A 26,456-nucleotide genomic window follows, 5' to 3' on the forward strand; every position below is an offset into this window, starting at 1 on the left:
GTATTTGCCTTAGTTTTCTTTTCTAGATTAGTTTGTGCCTACTTCACCAGATGCTGAGAAGGGACTGAGCCTGTGAAGGAATCAGTGACCAAATAATAATTTCCTTTAACACCTGGTGATCTAAGGAAGATAAAATATATTGTTGAAAAGCTAAATGAGCCTCTTTTTTCAGTCTTTCACTGAAATCAGCATGTAATATGTATTGTCTACCAGTTTTGTGATACCTTCTTGCAGCCATGAGCAATTGTATTTTCAGCAATAAACAACACTGATAATTAGTATCATGGGTTTGCTCAGGAAACACAAAAACAATTGGTTTCAACTAGAGAGCTGTAGCAACGTATGCATCCTCAGTGAATTGTGACAGAGAAACTCCAGTTCAAAAGAAAAAGAATTCAGTGGTTTAGCTAAGGTTTGCCCAGTGCTGAAGGGGAAAATACTTCAGAAATTGTAAGCCTTCTAATGTTTGCTAAGATATATGCAGTGTATTTGAAATAAAAACACCTTTGACAACATTTTTTGTGAATAGCTGGAGGTGATAAATTAAAGAGATATTTCTGGCTTGGGAGCTGCAGTTTAGGATTTTAAACTTTAATTAAATATTGCGTTCCTATGGGTACGATGACTGGGATGAGAATTTACCACAGAAATAAATTGTAATTACCAATCTTTTTTATCTTCAAAATCCTTGTAGCACAATGTGCTTGCCAAATGTGTTCCTGGAATGCATCATTTTTGTGACTCAGCATATATTGACTATATGGGTTATAATGGGACTTAAGAGTATTTCCAGTTCTTATATTCTGAAATGTCTTCAGTGCATCATGGTTACATTTCAAGTGTATTAGGTAGAGAAAAAAGGAGCAAAATTGGGCTAGCAGCAGTGATACAGAGGAGAAACCAAGTGCCTGGTTAGTTGGAGGTGCCCAGCTTGACACCTGTGCTCCTACAATCCCCAAACACATGCCTAGCAGCTGGAGTTGAGGCCTGGATTGCTTCCTTGCCACCTGTAATTGGAGCAGTCCTGACTGAGAATTGTAATGAACTCTGTTCTTCCGGTTTAGATTATGGACACACAAATTACTGTGAGGAAAAGCTAGGGTTTGAATTTGCAATATGTCATCTATTTTGCAGTGACTGCCTGTGTGCATGCTGTTATCTTATAGCAGGTATGAGGTAGTTTTCCCCATTTTCATTAAGGAGCAAAGCGCCTCATTTGTTATGTGCGGTAAGGGCATACAATACACATGGGCAGTTTCTTTAGAGTAACATGTTATAAGTTCACATCCCAGTTTGTTCTCTGATAACTTGTTTGTGTAGTCAGACCATTATTTTGTTGATATTTTAGTGTGGTGTAATTTAAAATGCTTGTAATTTTAATGTAGTTACAAGTTTAAAAGGTAACTGGTAAAAGCAGTTCCTTTTCAGATTATGTGGCTTTAAAACATCAGATTTTACCATGTTTTTTGCTTATGCGGTAATCAAGGAGTCATGTTCTATTATTATCTGGTAGATGAATTCTCAAAGCAAAAAAATACTTTGTGGAGTCATAGCAACATGTTAAAATCCAAGATTTTTTTTCATTGCTGCTTGGGCGGAGTGCTGTTATTTCAGTTTTAAAGTGGTTGATTTCTGTAATTTTATTAAGCTTCTCTTAGGCTGCCACCACATGGCATTTTTCCAAAACTGGTCTTAGGGAAAATGGTGCCCCAGGTGAAATTATTTTGGTGACATCTCCTCCCCAAATCAGAATCAGTAGTGCTACCGCAGGCAGGTGGGCAGGGGGTGCGGCACACAGTCCAGCAGGGAGGCAAGTGGCATGGTACACATTGCCATGCCACTCGGCCTGGCCTGGGATGCAGGGGCAGGCTGGGCTGGGTGGCTGTCCATGTCACCTCCCCCTAAGGCCATCTGTATTCTTTTTACCTTATCTTCTCGTATAGCATAAACATCTTTTCCCCAAAGAAAAATCAGTCTTTCAAAATAGGGTTATGTGTTGTAAGCAGGCAACCTGTTCTTTATTTGTTTTTTCTCTTCAACTTGAGTAGAAGCATGGAGGCACAGAAGCATGGAAATGCTATGCTCTAATGGCTGCCAAAATAACTCTCATTTCTCTCTCACTTGGCAGGCAGAAAGTTAGGGCAGTGTCTAGTTTTAACCCTCTCACAGCTGCTAAGGAATCTGCAGTAACTAATAGCTGAGCAGCCAAAAGTTGCTCCCAATTCCTTAGTGGCTATGACATGGTTAATGCTGTAGCTTGTGCTTAAAGCAGCAATTGAGCTGACTCGCATCCTTTCTAGTTATATAGGCAAAACTTTTATGTTTCTTCATATTATATATATTTATCCTTGCAAAAGACTGAGGTAGCATTCTTAATATGTGAAATTCTTCATATGCCATTTGAAAATGGCAGAAATAATGATGGCTTTTTGAGAACTTAAAACCTGAAGTTTTTAGGATTTTCAGTTTTTATGAACTGACATAAAGCTGAATAGTCCAAACGCTGCATTTTGCAAATTGCTGTATCTCAAAATAGCTTTGTTGGATCCTCTTGAAAATAGGGCAACATCTTTCTTTGCCTCATGTTCTAATTTGTATTCAAGCATGCAGATATTAGAGGCTGATAAAGGGTCCATTTTGTAAAGTAAAATAGCCACCTTTTTATGACATTCAAACTTAATGGTCTTAGCCCTTTTATCTATCTAGGCTTTGTTTAAGTAAGTGGTTGCCATTCCTTATTCTTCCAAATGTTTTTTTTTCTTTATCTTCATTCTCCCATGCTGCTAGCCATAGTTGTTCCAGAGAGATTTGAGCTCTTTTAGGGTAAAAACACTTTAATTTCTGATTTTTAATATTTAAAAAAAAAAATGTCTTGTTCTACTTTCAGGGTAAAAACACTTTAATCTCCGATTAAAAAAAAAATAATCTTGCTCTATATTTTTACTATAGATGGTTAGTTTGAATAAAATGCATATGAAAGTCATTTTCCCTGTGTTCAATTCCATGAATACAAATGTCTCAAGGTTTTGTGCACCTTATTCCTGCTCTAAAGTTTTGTACAAGCGTCACATTTATTGAATGCATGAAAATTCAGCGTATGTAGGTTCTGCTGTCTAGATGCATGTGGGAAACTGTTGCAGTTGATACAAACCAGCATGCCAGTGTGGAAGGCCAGTGCTCTGTTTATGAGAGAGAATCAGTGGCCCATAAAAGCAAATGCATTGATGCACTCTAATTCTAAGTGTGTAAATGGGCCATACTGGGTTTTCCATATAAACAGATACATTTACATTAAATGACAACAAGAATAAGTAATACTTTCCTATGTCTGGAGTGGCAGATGCACAGATGTCTTTAAATACTTCTTCCACATATCTGCTGAGATCACCAGACCTGGAAGTTGCTTCCATGTGTTCAAGTAAAATATTAGGCCTAAATTTGGAATATAGTGGAGCATATAATTTTGTTTTTAGTCTTGGTATAAATGTAGATGGAATATGTGATCTGCCATTTTAGAACACAAGATGCATTAGGGGATATTTGACTTCAGTCAGTTCCAACTGAAACAAGAAGCGATCAGGATTCAGGACAGGATATTTAATGTTGTCAACAGTGTTGATTTTGTGAAAATCTGTATAATTGGTTGATCACGCAAAGAATTTCAAGACTCTTCAGACACTGAACTGAATTTCTTTTCCTTTTTTTGCAGTTGCCGCAGTAGTATTATTCTATACAGCACAAAACCCACATAATATACCTCTGACTGAAGTAATTGGGCCAATATGGCTAATGTTGCTACTTGGAACTGTGCATTGCCAGATTGTCTCAACACGAACTCCTAAACCACCTCCCAGCACAGGGGGTAAAAGAAGAAGGTACAGTCTGTACTAAAATGTTCTTAATCAGTTAGGATCATGAAGTGATCCTGGAATATACATGCATGGAATTATTCTGGAATATACATTCAGTGGGCCATTTTGCAAGGTTTTTGTTTACATAGAGGATGAGGTTTAAGAATTTTGGTCTGTATTTTATATTGTTATTAATCTTTGAAATTGGCTGTGAATCTCCAGTATTTGCTTGATTTCACTTTTATTTGACAATATGTTGACCCTTACTCTTGCTTATAAATGGTTGTCACTTAGTATTAAAGTGACATTCCTGTAAACATTATTGTGACTTTAAATTTTTCAGTTCACAATCCAGATCAACAGGGATCTTGGTTTTCTCTGTTTAAAAATTGTAAATTCTCTGACAATTTTTTTTTCAAATTCTTTCATTTAAAAATGCTGAAATCACAATTAAAATGAAATGCCACTATATCAATTGAACAGAATGTTTTCTTGATGCATTTATAATTTTTAAGCAATTTGGAAGCCTTCCAGTGCCTCAATAACTATAATAAAATAAATTCTAAGTGTTTGTAAATTTTGGTATTTGATTTGGGTTTTTTATCATGAAAAATCAGAGCTCTCCCTGCCCTTTTCACCCACCAGGACCCAGGTCCAGGCATCTCACTCCCAACGCACAGCCCCCACCCCACCCCTGCTGGTGCCCCTCACTCCCCACCCGCAGCCCCTTGGGCTCTGCTGGAGGGGGCCCCCGCAGCAGTGCCCAAACCCCAACTGCCGCCCACAGGAAGCGACTGCTGTGGTGGAGCGGAGCACAGAGCCCAGCTCCCCCTCTCCTGCAGGTGGCACGGCCAGAGTGGAGCTGGGGGGTGGACTTGGATCCCCACTCTGCTGTCCTACTCTTGGGGCCTCCAGCACAGTGGGCAGGACCCTGCACAGCAGGGCTGGGTGGGGAAGCTCATTGCCGCTGCTGGGGAGCTCTGCACCACCTTGTTGAGGTGCCGCCTGTCCCCCTAGCAGCAGTGAGGCCCACAACTCTGCACTGCCATCCCCACTGCTGCTGGCTAGGCAGGGGGCACCTCTCCATGTCAGTGCAGGGCTTGTGGCAGCGGCATTGAGCTTCCCTTCACTGCCCAGCCCTGCTCTGCTTTGCTCTGCCCTGTTGCACTAGGTCCTACCTGCTGCACTGCGAAAGACCCGGGGGAGGGCAGCAAGGGGGAAGCCCAAGCTTACAATGGTCAGCCTGCCCCCACCCTGTGCACAGTTCTGGGTGGGATGTGCCCCCACTGCCCTCCCTGATAGTGTGTGCAGCAGTGGGGAGCCAGCCCTGCCCTCCTGGATAAGCTGCCTGTGGCTCCATCTCATTCCCCACTGGGGCCCTGTAGCTGCACATTCCAGCCCCGGGCACCAAGCCCCATGCACCACCCCACTGGGCCACAGCCCCAGCCCTGACCAGGTCCCTTTCTCCCTGTGTGGGCTTCAATTCCCCTCCTCCCCTGCCAGACTTCTCTGCAGGACCTGCTCTCCAGGTTGCCTGGGGACCATGTACATGTGTAAGCCCCCTGCCTGAACGCCCTTCTCCTGCTCCCCCCAGCCCCTTGCAGGCTGGAACTCTGCCAGCCTGCACAAAGCTCTTTGCAGAAGTGGAGAATCCATGTGTTTCTCTTTTAAAATGAAAAATCATCGTATTTCTCAGTTAAAAGGGAAAATCCGTATTTTTTTTTCCCATTTTTCTGTGGGAAATGGAAAACCCAGATCCCTGCTGATCAATAATCTTCCTCTTAGAAGCATGCATTAAAAGAACAGAGTTGAAATTACTGATGGGGACTAATACTGCCAAAACTTAAGTGAAATACAGTTTGCTACTGGGAATTATGTCACTGGAATTGGGATTATAAATTACAGTAGTAAATCTGAGGCTTGAGCTTTTGGTAATTAGCAGAGGTATATTTTTGCCTAAAAATTATTCTCGCAGCAAAGACCGTTTCTGTCTTACTGCTTAGGGACAGATGCTCATAAGGCCTAAGCCTGAATTGAGTCAATTTTTGCAGGTTAGTTCAACCTGGTTAGGCTAAATAAGTTTGTAACTGTAGACATACCAGACATGTAGGCATGTGCCTGCGGTGGCTCAGGCTCAGCTAGCAGCCCTCCCTTCCCTTCCGCAGAGCTGAGCTGAGCGGATGTGGCCAGGCCCTGGCAGGATTAGAGAGGGGTTCCCCCCTCCTTGATAACAGAGTATTTTTCAGCTTTGTTATCAGCATGTATTGCCCTATCAGAAAACAAACAGCCTCTCTAGTTCAGGCTCTTCTTAAACAAAAAAGGAATGGAGGGACATTACCAGCTGAGCCATCGATTAGCTCCAAAAAACTCTAAGCTAACGCTGCTGTCTGCCACAACATGGACCATAGCCAGCATGTGCTCTGCTAGCTAATGCCGAGGTGTCTGCGTAAGGCAGAGGAAACGGGGGATCCCTACTTAGCGGGGAGGGGCAGAGCAGGAGGAAGCAAAAGAGATGCTGCTGTGCCTGCAAGTCTGTGTCGGAGCTGCAGCCAGGGAGCAGAGGGAAGGGGCCAGCCCTGCTGTGGAGCAGAAAGCATGCCGCAGTGGCTTAAGTCTGATTTAACTTAAACCAGCAAGGGGTCTGGGACAGACATTGCATAAACCAGTGTGACCCAAATCAGTTAAATTTGATACTACATTCAACCAGGCTTATCTCCATACTGGTTTCAGCCATTTTCAAACTGGTTTATGTGCACTGAACATCTGTTCTGTTACAGGTTTAAACCAGTTTCTGATCATTTAAACCGGTTTATGTGTAATGTTTGTCCCTAGCCACTAAGTTTTAACAAACTATATTTATTAGAGTTGGATTGAAAATGTTTTGCATGCTTATGAAATTGCTGTACACATTACAGAATTAGTGGATTATCTTTATAAAGCTACCTTCCACTTTTAATCTCTTCTGATGAAGGAAATTAAGGAAAGCAGCACATTTGGAAGTACATAGGGAAGGAGATGGCTCTAGTACTACAGATAACACACAGGAAGGAACAGTGCAGAACTACGGTACAAGCACCTCTTACAGTATTGGCGCTGTCTTCAGAGATATCTGGCATGCTGCTTTCCTTTTATCAGGGTTTGTATTTATTCAAGGCTATATATGTGTTAGACATGCATTACCCCTTTTCTGAAAAAGTGAACACTGATCTATGTTTATGTGTAAATTATTAAGAGATCCAGTATTAATGTTTTTTTACAATACACTCAGCACTGTTGTATTTGAGTATCTACAGATTTTGTCCTCATTTGGCACATTTCAGTAAAATAACCTCTGAGAAATTTAAAAAAAAACGTTGGATTTGGATGTATGCAATGATTCTTCTGAGGTAGGGACATCATGTAAGGACTACCAAAGATAAAAACCATTACTCTTAAATCCTGGGAAAGATCTTGACTGTCCAAGTGTCTGTAATTCCATTTAATACCCCTGATTATAACCTTTCTTTACTGAGAAAATTAAATACCTTTCTGATGGCATTGGCTTATTGCTTCCTTGCCAAAACCCTAATCTCAGCTGCCAAATCTCCCTGTCTGCAAATGAAAGAGAGGTCAGGATTCAAATGCACACGAAGTTTGATTTTTTTGAAGGACCACAGAATGGTTAGTTCAGTGAACTACAAATTGCCTGTATCATTTAATTTTTTTTTTTTTTTTTTTTTTAACTATTGGAGGGAAGGTATAAACATGGTATTCTTCAGAAGCCATTTCTCAGACGCTGAATGTCAAAATGATGGTTTTATCCTTGGAAAACTTATTGAGAGACATGTACTGATTCTTTAAAATCCAGTTTTCTGAGTGCTGTAGATACTAATTTAAGGAAAAAAGGAGGTATTTAGAAATAGGAACGAATCCTGTAAGGTGGTTTAAACTTGAGAAAAGGGATATTGCATTTTACTACATGTATGTTTTGTTGTATAGAATGCATCATGTAATTTAACTTCATTAACATGTCTGTCATACTTGTGATTATGTGCTCTTATATTCTGATGAAGTTTATTCTGTAGTTTAAAAGTTTTGTATCAGAAGCATCACATTTAACTGCTGGCATTTATACATTTTACAGCAGTGGTAATGCTGTCCTGCTTTAACTTACATAAAGCAATTACTTTTTCAAAGCAACTTCTTGAAAAACATAAGGGTATAGACAGGCATACAATTAGAGCAGCTTCAGAAGGGGAAGAGAACTGCTCCGCAGAGCACAACAGCTGTTGCCATTACCTCTACATGAGCCTGTAGCTATACAAGTGTAGGAAAATCCCTGTGGCTTTAACTGCTTCTCACCTGTATTGCTGTACGAGCATGTCCTCATAACAGTTGCAGTGTAATAGCTGCTGTATAAATGGCACCCCCTCCCCTTTGGAAGCTGCTACAAGTATAGATTTGTTCATTCCCTATAGGTATTATCAAATACTATTGATGTACTTTTTGAGTACACATTTTAAATGAGCTGGTCTTTATGTAAATATAATCCAGGGGTTTTGGAGCTTGGTTGTGCAATGTGTGCATGTTTTCCAGAAGTCAGTTGCATTTAATACACAAGACTAGGTCGTAGGATCTCCATATCCTTTGCTGTTGCTTTTTCAAAGTTCAGCCTACGATACTGAGTAGGATTTGGCACAGCATATGCAGTGTTTCCAGTTAAGTAGGTTGTCCAGAACTCACTGTAATGTTTGTTTACACCATTTAATCAAACAAGGGCAATGAGAGGTACTTGTTATATCCCATCCTAAAAAAGACAAAGTTTTTTTTCAATTCAAGTGGGGAAAGTGGAAACCAGAACTGAAGTTACTGTCTGTTACTATTAATAAAACATATAAATGATTCACTTAATATTTTTATTTACAGCATTTTATGCTTGAAATTTAAGATTGAGAAATTATTAATTCATGTTTAGTCAGCTAAATTACAAATTTTACCACTAGTATCTTCTATGGAGCTTTAATGAGGTACCTCTTGAAAAGACATGGCTACAGTGGAGTAGGAGGTCATTTGATCCATTGCTCCTCCTCTGAGGCAGTATCAAGTATATTTAGATCATCAGTGATGGATATTTGATTAACCTGTTCTTAAAAACATTGATGGGAATTCCACACTCTTAAGTAATCTGTTGCTGTACCTAACTATTCTTTTAATGGGAAATTTCCCACCAACCTTAGCCTTATTCAAGTCAAGTCATTCAGTAGACCAGTTACCCAATGATTGGCCACAATGTTTGAAAATACTATATTAAAATGCATTTTTGGTAATTAAATGGTTTTTGGTTTTCCCTTTATAATGAGAATAAGAAAATTCCTAAGAATTTAACGAATGCTTATCTCTCAAAGGGTGTAGCATCAGTGAAATTATTATTAAGTAAAACTTGTTCCCATACTCTAACTACTTTAACTAAAGGAACATCTAACATTAAACGTGAATGATTACTTCTGTTTTCCTTCATCAGAAGAGTGTAGTTGCACTCAATGTGAAAACCTGTAGAAGCTAGAAGTGGTGAAACTTCTGTTTTTGCTCTAGTGCTGATACAGTGGAATATGCTACTGCTGGCATAGCCTTTGGCATGGAATAAGTTGAACTGAATTTGATTTTGGGACTTTTTCCAAAACCAAAAGTTAAATTCATTACCAGATATTTACTTGCATGATTTATGATATATAGACTGTCCTCAGCTGATTCCTTTTTCCACAGCAGAGGAAATAGCATGCATATTTGTTTTGTACAAACACCCAAGATATTGAGTACAATAATATCAAATGAATTGGGTGTGTGTGGTGAAACCTTGTGGCTAAGACCAGTGTTTTTCTTAAGACTTAAAGGTTGTTCTGCTAAATTAGTATTTTGATAGAAATATTAAGCAGTTTAACATGTATTTGTCCAAAAATCTCTCTTTATTTGAATTTAATTTTCAGGGATGACCCAGTATACTCTTTGTTAAACAGTGTTAACAATACTATTAAATGTCTACAGTTTTGTTAAGGGTTGAGTCTGGCCCACTGTTCTAAGTTACTGTATATGTATAGCAGATCCTGAGACCTGTGTTAGACAGTATATATGGGTTCATGGGGGACTCTCTCATTGACTGTAGCAAATGTACTGTATTTCAAGGTGCTAGGAGCTAGTCCAGCATTTTTTTCCTGTTTTTTTAAGCATATCCTAAACAGAAATGTGTTGGTGTAAAAATCAAGCTGTGAAATTGTGACCGAATTTTGAGTGTTGATGACAGGGAGAAGCAGTACACAAAACATAATTTATTGTTTAGATTCTGATATTGCCCAAAGACCTCAGCAGTGCCAAGGCTCTACATACACACACAATAAGAGGAGGAAAAATAACTTAGTGTTTATGAATTGTCAGTGCAGGTCAGTTAGTTGTCCTTGAAAATAAGTAAAAATCCACAAGCTTTGGCTCAAGCCTTGAATGTTTTCAAAATTAGCCTTCATCTGGAGTGCAGCTGCTATTTACATTTCCTGACAACCACACATCATGTATCCAAACTTTTAGTTGGAACAAAAATGTATATTATGTTCTATCTGGGTGATCTGCTATTTCCTAAAATTTTTCACATTCAAATAGTGTTTTTGGGGAAATGCCACAAGAGGTGAATGCATATAATTTTTCCTGTGACAGCCAATCCTAATTCTGTAAACATGTGCAGAAGCGTAGATCTTATCTAACCTGATCTCTACAGCAGAGATATTGAAGAAAGCAGGTTTGTTCCAATCTGAACCATTTTTAACTTTGTGGCTAGGGACAGAAGTTGCACTCAAACCAGTTTAAGTGATTGGAAACCAGTTTAAGCCTGGAACACAGCAGAAGTTTAGCTCACATAAACCAGTTTCAAAATGGCTGAGCCCAGTTTAAGATAAACCTGGATGGATGTAGGAGAAGACTTAAGTGATTTAGGTTAAACTGGTTTATGGAACTTTTGTCCCAGATCCCCTCCTGACTCAAGTTACCTCATGGTGCCCCAGCATCCCAGGATGCTTTGCAGCCCTGGGCTGTGCTTTCTGCTCCAGGGGAGGAGGGCTAGCATCGCCCCCAGCTGTCACAGAACTGAGGTACCAAAGCCTCTGCTCCCTAGCCTGGTTCCTGCTTGTGCGGGTCAGCCTGGTGGGACGGGGGGACAGGGGAACAGACCCCCAGGCACCCTTAGCCTGGGTCTGCACAGCAGGCGGAGCAGGGGGGAGGGAAAGCCACAGGGCCTTTTTGCTTCTTGAGCTGTGCTACGATCACCCTACCTCTGTCCCCTTGCCAGCCACCTACTTCTGAGAGGCAAGGGCAGAAATGCACCCCCTCTGGTTTGGCGTTGGCCCCCAGCGTTGCAGACCCAGCTGGGGGGGCTGGAGCTGGGCTGGAGGCGTGCATTTCCCCCATGCCCCTGTGCCTCAGAAGCAGATGGTTGTTGAGGGGGTTGGGCTGGGAAGAGATTTGTCTGCTGGTTCTCCCCCTCCCTGCAGCTGACAGCAGGGGTGCGGGTGTGTGTCTAGCAGCCAATCAAGTGTGGGCTGCCAGTCTGCTGGGTTCAGCAGCCTTCAGCAGTATAAGAAGTCATGTGTGAGCACCCCGACGCTCCTGGCCTGGGCCAGTGCAGGCTTTTGTCTGTCTTGGTCACAAGAACATTAAACGCCAGTACAGTTTGTTATCGGTTCAATCTATGCAGGTTAGAAAAACGTGCAAAAATTGAATTGATTCTGCCTCTGACTTTTTGAACCTCTGTACTTAGCCCATTGGCTTACGAACCCATGCTGATTTCAAGCCAAGGCTGGAAGAGCTGTTGTAACCCAGCAGTGTCAAAAGATGTGGCTTGTGAGTTGCTGGATACAGCTGCAAAGCCACATGATCCAGACTGGTTCTGGCCAGTCAGGGACCCTCCTCTTCCCCCCTTCTTCAGGACTGCATCACATGTGATGCCTACTCTGGCAAATCTGGGATGCAAGCCACACGTGGCACCTGCTCCAGCTGGTCCAGAGTGGGCATCATGTGCTGTATCGGTCCTGGAATGGGTCCCAAACCAGCCACAGTGGGCACTGGATCCAGCTTGGGGGTGGGGGGTGGGAAAAGCTCCCAGGATGCTGGATCTGGTGCCCACTTTGGCAGATTTGGGATTGCTCTGCATGCAGTGCCTGCTTCAGCCAGCCAGTGACCTACACTGCATACAGCATCCAGCCTGGACCAGCTGGAGCAGGCACTATATGTCATGCATATCTGGATCTATCCAGAGTAGGTGCTGCAAATACTAGATCTAGCACGTTGTGGGGGAGAGGGGTCTTTGGGGCCAATCTGGCATGTGGACTTCAACAAGATGATATTAATACACCTGGTGTAACTCTGCTTCACCCATCTAATTTAGCAAGTCACAGGATAGTTAGGTTTATGGTTCACTTTTTTTAGGCGAATGCATTGTGTGCAAGGATTACAGTGGGTTTTTTCATATTTTATTACATATGTTGTTTAAAGTTTTGCCAGAAACTGCCAGAAACCATTTAACTTGCTTTGTTTTCAGTACACTGCACACAGAAGAAAGCTTTAAGGGACTGAATAGCTGTGTATCTGAAGATTTTTAACTGTGACATTTATTTTCATGATAGGCTTGATCAGAATTGAGCACTTAATTATTTTGTACTGAATTGTAACTTTCTCATTAATTCTTTCATCCACTGTAGCCTATGAAAAAGTAACAGATGCATAAAATATTATTTCGTGTATTAAATGTGAGCCTTTTGTTGTTCTTCTGCTGTAAGTATTTTGTCACTGATACTGCTTTATATTTTTAATGCTGGAAGTTGAAAATTTCTGAATCTCATGCTCTTATATACAGAACAGGATGGCAGTAGCAAATTGTCCTACTTGCTTCTAAAGGCTTGACAAGCTGTTTTCCATAAATAACAATCTTCCCACACATACCACTCTTACCATCTCTTCAGCTTTCTCATCGTCCTCAATTATTTAATATCATAGGACCAAAGCACACTTTTGAGGAACTGATTTTGCTATTTTGACATTTTTGTCAAAGAAGCATCAATAATATGTTCAACTGGAGTCCATCAGGCTAAATAGATTTTAGAAATTTAAAATACATCTGTGCACATGCTAAAATACTGTTATAAAAACCAGAAGGCAAATGAACCAGTCTTCAGCTGTTTTAAGGATTTTACAATGTATAGTAATGTTCCACGATTTAATTTTAAACTTAGTTATATATACTTTTCTCTCTTGATAGATATTATGTATATAATCCATAATAATAAGAATATATTTTATTGAAATATTCTAAATATGAAACAATTTATGTTCGTATACTTCTATTTTATCCTGCAGTAGGTTTGACTATCCATTTTATGGCTGTGTCAAGAAGCAGGAGGCACATTTCTATACATACTACTGACTAATATTAAGCCACAGTTGTCTATACTGAAGACGTGGAGTAGCAGTTACTTTAAGCCTCTTATCCTTCTGTCTTTTCTTTCTTCTCTCCTTATGTAAAGCATGTGAACAAGGCAGAAGAAGGGAAAGGAGAATAAAGACTCCACATTACATTCCCTTTTACTTACCTGGTATTGTCCTCTATTTTGTAACTCTTTCCCCTTTTATAGTTTCATCTGTGATGTCCTTAAGTTTATGTTCTCTGTTGCTGTTTCTGTGCTTTCTTCTACACTTCACCTTATAGATAGAATGCCCTTCTTGACCTGGTCTGCTGAGCAGTTAGCTTAATTTTAAATCCCTTGGGGCACCCACTTTTCTTGTGTTGTATAACTGAGTTGGCTATATATTTTACAAATAATCTCAAATGATAAATAATCATTTACCTCACAAATTTAGTGTTCCTTTGGTGTGATGAAAGGGATATAAAACTGGGAATCAGAGGAGCAGTAATATGGACACAAAGGCCTTCCCGGTGGATTGGGGGATATTTGGTGTTTTAACTTTTTTAAAATGCATCCTTTTTCTTTAAAGAGAACAAACAAACAAAACCCATTATGTTTTATAACATTATGTATTATGTATCTGTATATTCCACCCTATCCTCCTTCCTCCTCTGCCAGAACCTCGTTATACTGAATATCCCTTGTTTCTGTTTGTGTTCAGAAATTGCTTTTAGTTGCAGCTAAATTAGGCAGTCCCCACAACTGTCACCATTTTGTGCTGAGTAATTTTTGTGCCAAAAAAGTCACAGATCATGCAAAAAGGACAGATGTTGAGAACGAATGCAAATAGTACTTCCACTGGGGTGCATGTGGAAGTTCTAGGAGATGCATCTTTGACAGAACCCTGCTGCTAAGTGAAATGAATTTGGAGAATGTGTTTCTTGAAAAAAACTTTGGCTGGAAAACTTTCCAGGAGCTCCTAAACTTACTGGAAACAGAGCCCCAAACAGGCAAGTGAATCATCAGTCTTTTGTATGTCCCCCATCTGAATTAGATTCCAATTTGTTTTATAAAATTGGACATTGCTGTATTTCAAATTCCTCTTGTTCAAAAGTGACTACTCTGCTTTGATTCTCTGTATGGTGAGCTACTTCTTCAAAATCAAATAAGTCAGAGCCTTGAGAAACAGAAGACATGGAAAAAAGAAGTGTAGAGTTAAAAATATAGTCATATCTTCCTTCTTGCTGCTATTTTCCTTGCCAGAGTTCATATTGTAGCAGGAGCTGTTCTTCAGAAGCTAAGATGCTAAATTTCTAGAAAAGCAGAACTGGGTAAGACCAATTTTGAGGGTTCTTCTCTATACATATTTTCCCCTCACTTCACACTTGCTCTATTGTCTTCTCCTTTGAGTAACATAATGAGGGCCTTGTTCACCCTGCTCAGTTCCGTGTAGGGGAGTCTGTTTTTGCAGAAATCCTTTCACTTTAAAAAAGCTGTTAGATCACAGGTTCTTAAACTTTTTTAGACTCAAAGCACCCCTCAGAAAATGCCAGTTCTTACCTCATTTCTTGACTATGGAAAAAGAATAGAGTACCTTATTTACCCAATTACAAGACAAGTTTTTTCCCCCTCAGTCAGCTTAGATGGAAAAAAGCCCCTCATCTTATATTCACATACAAGAAAACCTCATTAATAGGGGTCTACTCAAATTGAGGAGGCAGCTGGCTGATTTTGTGGGCAGATCATGGGGCCGGCTGCCATTTTTGCCAGCTTATTGTGGTGAGGGTCCCCACCCATACCTCCGGCTGAGGGGGCTTGGTGGCCTCACCCCTTGCTACTGCTGATTGGCTGCAAGGTCTGTTTGTCATATGGCCCCACCCTTCACTGCTGATTGGCTAAGGGCAGTCCATCATGCGCCTCCCCCCACCTTGCTGCCAATTGATGGAGAAGGGTGGAGTTTCATAACAGGCAGATCTTCTCAGTTGGCGGTGAAGGGCAGGGAGGTGGCAGCCATTCTGGGCTTCCCTTTGTGTCATTAGCTCCCCTTCCCCACAGTGGCCTGCATGGCTGGGTTGCAGAGGCTATGAGGACTGCTGGCTTTCACTAGGGAGTCAGCATTTTATTTTCAGTAAATTTTTTTTTCTCAGTTTTTGCAGGCATTGCCCCATTTCTCAGGCAATGCTAGATTTCGTGAGTTAGGCAAAATTGCAATTCGGGTAGGTCCCTACTCATTAAATACATTGTCTGTTATCAAACTACTGTCAAATGTAGCATGCGCTCAGTAATAGAAGCCAGCTATGAAATTGATTTATTAAGGCCAAATCCATTTCAGATTTGTTTGGGCAAATCCCAATAGTCAATTTCCAAAATTTGAGCAGAATTCAGTCATTGAGTCTGTAACTCTACCGCCAGGCAAGTATTCTCCTCCTAGGCCTAGTGGTCTGGGGCTTCAGATACCTTCCCTCCCCCTCAGTCCAGGCTGACATTCTACATACAAGTCGCAGGCCCAGAGGCCTTGGGGCTCAAGTGCCCCCCCCCGTTTCACTTGATCTTAGCCAAAAGGCCAAGGGAACCTGCCACAAGCCCATCTGAATGAGCCCATTGTGGCTAGTGCCCTTTGCTTTGCCTCTAAGCTCTGACTCTGTCATATCATGGTGACCACTGTGCTGAATACATTTCAATATCCTTTTTGGTCTCTCAGCTGAGCTGTGCATTTCTTTCCCATTTCTAATGATTCCTGTTTCTTCATCAGCCTTAAATGGCTGGTAAATATCAAGAAATGGAGGCCCAAATAGTTCACCCAGAACCCCCATGTTGTCCTCTCTCAGGCTGTCACATATTACTGTGTCCCCACCCTCTACAATCTGGAGCTGGATCAGGTTGCCCTGCACCTCATCTGCATACAGGGCATCTTTATATGTGCTCCAGAGGGGAAGTGGCCATTCAGTGAGCTTTAGTAAAAGTGCCCCTGCTGTTGGTTTGAAGCACAGGGACGCTAAATACACATGATGCGGCTGCTGAGCATGCTAATTAGCACGTTGGAGCAGACATCTGGCAAGTATATAGGTGCCTCATAAGTTTTGGAGGATCCCAGGATTTGTGACAAAGAACATCCAGTTCCAGTCATAAGTGTGGGGATAATTAGCTCGGGGATCCTTGGTGGGAGGGTGGTATACACATATACTGAGCAGTACTAAACTGCTAAACTGTCAACGTGGCTTGAAATGCTAATGACACTGGGGCCCTGCCAGTGTGGTAAATGATGAACCTGTTAGCAATGGACCAATATCATGCATGGTTTGTATTACAGATAGGTAGGTACAGAAGTGCTGCTTAAAAGTATTTTTATGGAGTACCTATGCTAAAACCTGCAGCAGTTTCAAAATAGGTAAAATGCATCAATTGTGGATGAACTAAGTTTGTGGGTACCTGTAGTAATTTGTATATAGGCAAATTTGCACCTCATTTCTAGCAGGGTCTGACAGTAAGGAGTTGGGGAAGGGTCTGCAGGGGGAAAAAGTTAGGGGGAGGCAGAGGGCAAGAGGGCTAGCTGACCACACAGATCTATTTTTCCTGGTGTAACACTAGGAGGGGGGACAATTTCAAAGCAAACCTCCAATAATTAGATTCTGTAGCTGGAAATTTAATAAGAAATTTATATATATAAAAGCTAATTTCTGGGGGGTTGTCTTATATAGGCTCGTCTTACATTTTAGTAAATGTAGCAATTCTTCTGATGCAAAGAACTCAGAAAGACCACAACTGATCAGGGTGTATTTGACATTATGCATTCCTATTTGAAGTCTACATTTCTAATCTTGGTAAGCATGTATAGGTGTTTGCCCATCTAAAAGGATGCTATGGAACCCTTACTAGGATGCCACAGTTCTGGCACCCTGGTTGAGAATCACTGCTCAGTCTAGCTTTGTAGATAGATCATCTAAATTGAGATGTTGGGCATAGCTAGTCGAAGAACTGGATTCAAGTAGTAGGGAAGACTAAAGGCTAAACATGTTAACAACCCTCAGACATTTGACACTGATTGAGGAAGATTTGAACAGAAGAATTGAAGAACACCTCGAACACTGACTGCCTTTGCCATTCTAATTTTGGTCCGGTTTCTCCAGTGGCAGCTCTTCCTCTTTCATCAACTTTGAGAGGGAAGAAATTTGAGTCTTCTATTTACCCTTCTCAAAGTTGTTGGTCCTTTTTCACTGTAGTCATAACTGTTCTTTCTCCTGTTTCCAGAACAAATGCCCTTACAATAAATATCTTTGCCTCTTCCTGCCAATTTTTGCAGAAATAATACTGAAGGGTTAGCTGACCCAGTCCTATCTATATTTCTTTTCAGGTCCTTATCAAGCAACCTTGTTAAAGGGTGCTCAAAGTTGGAGCTGCATGGTTGCCTTGTTGTTTCTCTGAGATTGTAAGCTATTGCCTGACTTGAAAGTCCAAGGTAGTTCTCCTTGAGCCCTTTTCTTGCCCAAATCCTATACGTAAGGAAGGGATGGGGATTCTACTCTTTAGCAAGTTAGCATATGAAGGTTTTGATCTAATACTAGATCTTCATATTCTTACGCAACAGATCTTTTCAGTGAGACTTACTACAGAAACTTACATGTCCTAGTAAGCTGAAAATTGTGTTTCCCTTGTTTGGAGGACTTGAAAGATCTCCATTTTACCCAAGGCATTCTTTTCAAATTACTTTCAACTTATTTTCATTCATTTTGCATCAAGATACTCACTGTCCTCACAGACAGTGTGCGCCAAGAGAATTGCCACTACCTGGATAACTTATTCTGAGTAGTTTTGGCTTGAGTCCTTAGCCAGACCATGGATGTAAAAAGAAACAAAAATACTGGTCATGAGTAAGAATCTTGAGTATCTGTCATACTGAAAGAAGTCTTAATTGCTCCCATTTCAGGAGACTGTTTTGCCATTCTTATCTCTACTGGTTTCTCAGAGGTTAGAAACTTTATTTTTCCACAGTTTTACTCTCCCAGTTAGGTACCTTCTGCTTTTTGGCCATTTGCATCTTGTATGAACCCAGGGTTCAATTAAATGTTACTCCCTGAAGTTGACATTCCTTCAGTGACAATTTTTTCCCCCTGGAAGGATGGTTCTTCATCCACTGCTTTGTTCATGAATCCCTGCTGAGTCCCAACTAGAGAAGCATGACTGTGAGCCTATTAGGCTGGGGTGTCATTTCAGTATGCATGCTCACAGAGGAGGAGATCTAGTTCTCTGTTCTGCAGTTTATAGAGGATTCATTTAGTTTTTATTCTCCTAGGGAAGACTGAGGAGCGTGCTATTTGTTTCTACTTCCTTCAACACCTCTTGAGCCTTGTGAAAAAAAGTAAATATGTACTCTCCATGTTTCTATTTCAATAAATTCTGCAGTAACTCAGCGTGGATTGGGTTGCATATTACAGGGTCCCGGTCGCATTTGAAGTGATATGCTCTTTTCTTTGCAACCCAAAATAATCAACTGATTGTTTTAGGATTGCTAGTTTTGAATGTGTTTTATGGATCCTTTGTTTGAATTTATGAGAATATTTTTAAGTAGTGTTTTAGCTCGAAAGGGCATGACAGTTGAGTTCCTTTATTTCTTCATTACAACTTCTTCCTCCTTCTCCCCAGATAAGTCTTCTCTTTTCCCTGGTCCCCACAATGTATTTAACATTTCCATGTTGTTTAAATGAAAGTTAACCAATAACTGGAGTCCTTCAAGCCTTTCCACATTCCCGTTATTAGGAGATGCAATGGTCCAGCTACATCATGGTGTGTTTCTCATTAGTGATATTTATAGGGGCTCCTACAAAGAATAGCTTGTTGTTTTACCTACTACATATCCCAAGCCCTCTACGCAGAAGAAAGCTGCAGGGTCTCGATCCAAAAGGGTAAATTCTGTTTTACCTCTCGGCCATGTATACAGGTCTTTGGCAGGAAAGGCTCTATGTGATCCTATTCCTGAAGAACCATTAACACAAAAATGGGTAGGTCTTCCTGCTCCTCACCACTTTTTATGATTTTAGCCTTAAAGCTAAGATGATGGCCCATTACAAAAGTAACCGGGTTAAACATTTTCAGGGATTTGAAATCTAAATGGCACTTTGTCATCTAAATGGCACTCAAGTATTTAATAGGTGGAATAGGATGTAGCCCAATGTGGATATTTTGGTTTTAACATGTTCACACCCAGTTCTTAAGATATAGAAACGTAAGCAGCAGCTGCTTACTGGATTCAAATGGCTATAACAAGGGCAGGCTGGCACAGTACTCTATTATTCACTGGGTAAAGATTTCCTATGTAAGACCTGGCAGGCTGACAGCAAAGTGAAGATCTACTATAATTTGTCTCGTCAGTTGGTAAGATGGTCACCTACTACTTCTTTCACACATTTCCTTAGGGGTGTGCAAAGTGGGCCATATTCGATTCAGATTCGGCCCTATTTGGGGACAGTGATTCAATTCGTTGATTTGGATCACTGTCCTGATTTGCTTTGGTCAAATCTGAATCTGAAGATTTGAGGCTGATTCAGAGAATCAGCAATTTGGCCATAGACACAACTTTAAATGTTTTTTCTACATACCTCAAGGTACCAGCATGGCTTGTGAACGATAAGATGGTGGGGCAGTTGGAGCATCCTACAGGAGTGCGGGGGTGGGGGGGCATCTGTGTGCTCGGTGGCGCACCACCCTGACACCAGTCATTGAGCCAGGGTGTGCAGGGCCACCCACACGCTCCATGGTGGACCTGGAAGTGAACCAGAAGTGCATCTAGTCCACTTCTGGGTCCACCGCCAAGTGCACTGGGGACCCCCTGCACTTCTGTGGGATGCTTCATCTGCCCCAGCATGTCAGCATTCATGAGCCACCTAGTAACTTGACGTATGCAGAAAAATCATTTAAAGCTGTGTCTGTGTCTGAATCATCAGATCTCTCCGAAATGATTTGGAGGGTTCTGATTCAATTTGGAGAGATTAAAGGGTCTCCTGATTTGATTCGGATTCAGAGATTCGGCTACCGAATCAGGCTGAATCTCCACCAGATCAAATTAGTGACGGAAGCTTCACACAGCCCTACATTTACTTCCATAATCACATGGACTTCATATCTCTGGCAGCATCTTAATTTGGAGATGCAGTCATATAAAGTGCGCTGTAGGTATGCCCATCTTTGAAAATTCTGCTGATTGCTTCATCTGTTGATTAGTCAAAACTATTGGTATGTAAGATGGAAGAAGAGGAACAAATTACAAGGAAGACTTCATAGGTATGCCATTTTATGATTATCGTCTTTCTTCCTGTCCACATTCTTCCTGGTTTCTCCCAAGGAATTGTCATTTGGTATAGGCCTTCTATTCTTTACTTAGGCAATTCTTTCAGACTTTGCAAGAGGAGGTCTTAAGCATAATTACTGAAGATGATAAACGGATATTGCCTCTTTGGAGGAGACATAACACTCAAAACTAAATGGTAGCAACCTACTTTATTCATCTGAAAATCTTCTAATAAACATAAACTGCATTTGGAATGGAAAAGAAGGATTTAAGACCAAAGAACAATACTGTTGGATGACTTAGTTCTGCACTTTTTTGTCCCTAAAGTGCAAAAACTAGGAAGTTTTCGTTGAAATAACTGGTGAGAATATTTCTGCTGGTGAATATATTTTCTGTTTGTTACCATCTTACTATCAAGGGAATTCATTCCATTCATTCTTAGTAAGTAAGTGTTCTAAAAGCTTAGTTTTTAAACTAAGGGAATGGGATGTAAAATAAAGTTTTTTCTGGGTCCATGCCTCTTTTAGTAGTCTATATAACTTTATTCTTTAATGTATTTGGGTTTTGTAGTTTTATTTGGTATTTTGATATTACTTGTTAAGATTATGAAATGGTAAAAGAGTAAAAACACAACTGCATCAGTTGCTTCATTTAAGTACTAGTTTTAATCCATCTCAACAGTAAAATAAAAATGTGGACGGCAGAAAGTTAGATGTTTAAAAGGAATATTTCTTTTACCGGGAATACAGTAATTTTATGCACTTTTTGCTTTTAATTTAGGTCAAAGAAAACAAAGAGCTCAATAGATAAATCAACAGAGACTGATAATGGCTATGTTTCCCTTGATGGAAAAAAGACAGGCAAAAGCAGTGAAGATGGCACACAAACACATGAGCCTCACTGTGAAGAGATTAGGCCAGATGAGGCAGGCTGGAGCACAGGAACCGTAAGAAATGCATACAACAATCATAGTCATCACAAAGTAAGTGTGCTTCATTGCTTTTGGCAACAATTTTATATAATTAGTAATAGTTTGTCAAATTATATTTATATTTGTGCCATAGCACTTTGGATAGAATCATGAGGTTGGAAGGGATCTGAAGGATCATCTATTCCAACTCCTCGCACAGATGCTATTTCTAGTAGCATAACTAAGAGGCAGGGGCGCACCAAGGCAGAAGTCACAGAAGCCCTGGTCATCGACTTAAGACTTGGATGATGTTCAGTTTCTCCAGGGAGAGTCCTTGCTCTTTCCTGGGGAAACCAAGAGTGTATGGCAGTTCGTAATTTTTCTCCTGGAGTAAAAGTGGCCACTCTGGGATAAAAATAACACGGAAACAACCAGAGTGAAGTGTTTCCCTAGAGAATATCTCTAAGGAGACAGAACTTCTGTATAGACAGCCAGTGTGCTTTACTGTTGCTTTTTCTCTCTCCCACAGGGTGAGGGGGAGCATGCATCAGTCCTAGCCAGGCAGGGAGCAGAAGCCCCCTGAATGCTTTGGGCTGGAAAAGCACTGTGCTGAAGCACTTGGTTTATGTGTAGTTTCTGTCCCTAGCCCAATATAAGTGATCAGAAACCAGTTCAGATCTGTAACACAACAGAAGTTCAGTACATGTAAACAGCTTTCATAGTGGCCAAAACTGATTTAAGATAAATCTGGATGGATATAGTATCAGCCTTAGCTGATTTAGGTTAAAATTGGTTTATTGAACTTCTGTTCTAGATCCCCTCCAGATGCAGAGTTAACTCATAGCCTCCAACATCCCAGGATGCTTTGAACCTCCCCTGCAAGCTCCCTCTCACAGGGTGGGTGGGCTAGCCTTAGCCCAAGCTATCTGCTTCAGCCGAGCTGGGAGGTGTTTCCTAGTGCCCCCCAGCTTCTAGCCTTGGCCACTGCAGGCAGGTGGCTGCATTTCTAGGATCAAAAGTGAATGCCTGTTCACTTGCTTATCAGTTCAATCTGTGCAGCTTAGACTAACCTGCAAAGATTGAATTGATTCAGCCTAGGGCTTTTTGACTGTCTGTATTTAGACTTTGGGGTATGTTCTGCTTCTGGCTTGTTCCCTGCCTGAATCAAAGCATTTGGGTACAGGGAAACATACAAGCATATGCCCTGCCTAGCCTGGGCTACAGCACAGCACAGCACAGCACAGGGCTGGGAAAGGCTGGAGGACTCTTCTGTGCACAGCACAGACCTCACCCCCACCTTCCCTGCCAATCCCTACCTATGTTCACTTAAAAAACAAACAAACACACATGCCTGAAAAGCTGTTTGGGCTGTGTGCTCTAGGTAGCCTCAGCATCCATACTGGCAGTCTTTGTTTCTCTGTCTGAACTTCTGTACAGGTCAGTTTTTCTCTCGAGCAAACCTGGGAAAGGTGGATGATTTGAATGTGTATACATAGCCTTAGTGGGGTAGCTGAGTGCAACTGCTGCCCAGGGTGCAGCACTGCCACATTACATCTCAAACTATTCCTAAATCATCTCAGACAAATACATATTCAACTTCTTAAAAAACTCTAATAAAGGAGGTTCCAGAACTTCTTTAGGCAGTTTATTTCATTGTCAATCTGTTCTACAATTAAGAAGTTTTTCCTGATATTTAATCTAAACCTAAACCAGTCTCTATTTAACTTATGAATTTGCAAAAAGTTTTTAAAATAAAACTCATGTTATGGTACTTGGGGCTTAAGTGTAAGTTCGACCTTCAGGGTGTTCACTTATTTTCTTTCCTTGTTTCCCTAATGCTTTCTCTTTTTTATCTTTTCAATATTCTTTTTCTTTTACAGGCATATTGCTGAGATCTAGGCACTATTTTATTAAAAAGAAATGCATAAAAAATTACACAGGGCTAAAATATACCATTACTACCTCAACTTTGCAGAAGGAAGGACACTTAAAACCTTTGTGGTGATGCCTGGGTTTTAACCATGTGCGGTTTAGGGTATTCTGAAAAAATGCTCTTCAAGAGTTATTTTAACCCTTATAAATTAGAAAATAGCATTTACAAAAATTAACAAACATTTTGCTATTTTCTGTGGAGACTCCCTAATGAGAGTCCTTTTCATTTGGATATACACAGAGTAGTGCTTATCTCCTGTACCTGATTTTTACTGACTTAGGGTTTTTTTTATTTTTCTTTAATGTAACACACCAACAGGTGTGCTCTTGTGTGCATGCTCACTCACTCTCTCACTCTCACAGTTATTTCAGGCCTTATGTACAGATTTGCCTGCTGTAGATGTTTTTCTGGCTCAAGTTTGCTGCTGTCTGGTACAAATTTCACACTAATAATGACAAAAAATCCTGACCTTGTCCACTCTGCCAAAATCTTCCTTGCCAGTCTTATTAATTCATCGTTTCTCCTTTCCATATGCCTGTGTACAAAGGCAGAGAGATGATCTAAAAGGGTGTCCTTTTCCTCCCTGTCCCATGGAACAGAAAAGACTCAATAATAGAAATTTCATCAGGAACTGGAGAGGAGGATGGAAAGCTGATTTTTGAAAAGCAGAGAATAGGGAGAAAGAAGGATATGTTGCTTGACAATGACCGTGGATCACTGTCAGGATACGAAAATCTAAAGGTGCAGCAGTTTGTAGGAAAATGAATGGAAGCAAAAATGAAACATTATATTATTCTACCTCCTATGGTGGTGGAGGGAGGGAGGGCACTATAATACATTTTTATTCCAGGTGGCTTTCAGTTACACACTGATTTTGTTCAAATACACATTATAGATAGGTTGCCATTTGTGAAGACTTGCACCAGAGCTGTCTGGGATATAGCTTTTCTATCTTGTGACGTGGGCAAAGAAGCTATAGGTTGAGATGCACAGGTCTATATGGCATTCATATCGCTATCCTCCTATTCTGATATGCTGTCTGGGCATCAGGGGATATTACATAAGGTCCTTCTCTCCATACTGCTACAGGCACATACCTTAGATGCTGCCAGCTCCAAAGGAGAGTGTTTATTGCCTTTTTTGGCTGAATAGGCTTTAACATCCACGCATACAGCTAAAGAAGTAATTGATTCTCAGCTGCTTGGGGACTGGATCCAGTATGAGGACATTCCAGTTCCTCAATATTTTCTTTTCGTTTTTTGATGAAGTTCTGATGCTTGAGTCCTTTTCTCTTATTCCTGACCACCTGAAAATTTACAAAGTAGTTTTCCTTGCAGCAGTTTGTATAGATTTATAGTAAGGCCATCATAGATTCATAGATTGTAAGGCCAGAAGGGACCTTGGAAGATCATTGGGTCCAGCCCCCTGCACCAAGCATGAAAGATAGCGGGGTCAGGTGATCCCAGCAAGGTGACTGTCTCCTCTTGCAGATTTCCAAGGTAGGTGATTGCACCACCTCTGGAGGGAGCCTATTCCACAGTCTGGACACCCTGATTGTGAATAAGTTTTTCCTAATATTGAGCCTAAATCAGTCTTCCAGGAGTAAGTGGCCATTACTCCTGGTTTTCCTCTTGGGTGCTCTGGTGAACGGTTGCTCACCTAGCCCTTGATACACTCCCCTAGTGTAGCGGTAGGCTGCTACCAGGTCCCTCTCAGCCTTCTTTTCCTCAGACTGAAGTGTCCCAGATTCCTCAGCCTTTCCTCATATGGTTTGCCTTTTAAGACTCTGATCATACGGGTGGCTCTTCTTTGGGCTGTCTCAAGCATGTCCATGTCCTTGTGGTGCCCAGAACTGGACGCACTACTCCAACTGCGTTCTCACCAGTGCTGAGTAGAGCGGAAGAATCACTTCCGTGGTTTTGCTGGACATGTATTGATTGATGCATGCCAGAGTGTTGTTTGCCCTACTGGCTACAGCATCGCACTGCCAGCTCCTATTCATACTGTGGTCTATTATTACTCCCAAGTCCCTTTCATTCATGGTGCTAGTCAGTTTGGTGCCGCCAAGCCTGTAGGTGTGTTGGGGGTTGCTTGTCCCAAGGTGGAGTCCTTTACATTTCTTAACATTGAACTTCATCAGATTCCAATCTGCCCAACTTGCTAGCCTGTCTAGGTCCACCTGTAACTGTAGACTATCTTCAAGTGTAACTACACTTCCCGCTTAACTTGGTGTCGTCTGCAAACTTGGCCAGTGAGGTCTTCTCAGGGACTTCTCCAGAGTGCCATACCCAAAAGGGTTTTTTTTTTTCTTTTAACAAGAACATTATTTCAGCCACACCCAAATCTTTTAATATGGGTTGTCTTAGATCAGTGTTTTTGAAATTTTTAAAATTCAAGTCAACGCTCATTAGACTCAAGGCACCCTTCCAGAATATTTGTGGTTTGGGCAGTACCTCATTTCAAAGCCTAATTTATTACAGTGCTTGCCTGCAGAGGAGCCAGGTAGTAGGGCTGGGGGAGCAGCCAGGTAGGGACTGCCTAGCGTGACACCTGAGTTATTCTCCTGTCTCATGGTTTATCTGTTTATCTCCTGATACCTGGCTTATTTCTTCATACCATAGGGCACCTTTTAAAGTTATCTCGTTCATCCTGGTTGAGGATCACTGTCTTTTGTTTTCACTTTAACCAGATTTCGTTCCCTCGACCCCCAAGATCTCAGTGCATAGAGAACAGGAAAGATTCTTGATGTTGGTTGGGATCTCTCTTTCTACATAAATGAGGCAAAGACTTTTAGAGCCTCATCTAATTTGTTCATAATATGAATCTCTTTGAACATCTCCAGAATGACAACTCGGTCTTCTGTACAAATTGTTTGATTTTAAGGTTATAAGACTTTAAGTGAGCACATCAGCTGTTTCTTTAAAATAGTTGCTGATGGCTCAAACTCCTTTTTGAAAGACGTGGAAGCAAGCAGCTGTGCTACTGTGGACACTATATATAACGTCTGCTTTCAGAACTAGCCATTCTGAGCTGCAACCTAATGGACAAAGCAAATGTCCTA

General features: G+C 41.1%; 1 protein-coding gene across 3 annotated transcripts in view; it reads left to right on the forward strand.

Moving 5' to 3' along the window:
* Nucleotides 1-26,456, forward strand: part of PHTF2 (putative homeodomain transcription factor 2) — a 154,491-nt gene that overhangs the window by 88,904 nt on the left and 39,131 nt on the right. For all 3 annotated transcript variants that reach the window (XM_019543622.1, XM_019543620.1, XM_019543621.1), the window contains exons 6-8: nt 3,710-3,875; nt 6,823-6,987; nt 21,333-21,534. In XM_019543622.1, coding sequence (XP_019399167.1) covers nt 3,710-3,875; nt 6,823-6,987; nt 21,333-21,534 — 533 coding nt within the window. The remainder of the gene's footprint in view (nt 1-3,709; nt 3,876-6,822; nt 6,988-21,332; nt 21,535-26,456) is intronic.

The sequence above is a fragment of the Crocodylus porosus genome, unplaced genomic scaffold (assembly GCF_001723895.1).
Source record: "Crocodylus porosus isolate Cpor-Errol unplaced genomic scaffold, CroPor_comp1, whole genome shotgun sequence".
In the NCBI taxonomy this organism is placed as follows: domain Eukaryota; kingdom Metazoa; phylum Chordata; order Crocodylia; family Crocodylidae; genus Crocodylus; species Crocodylus porosus.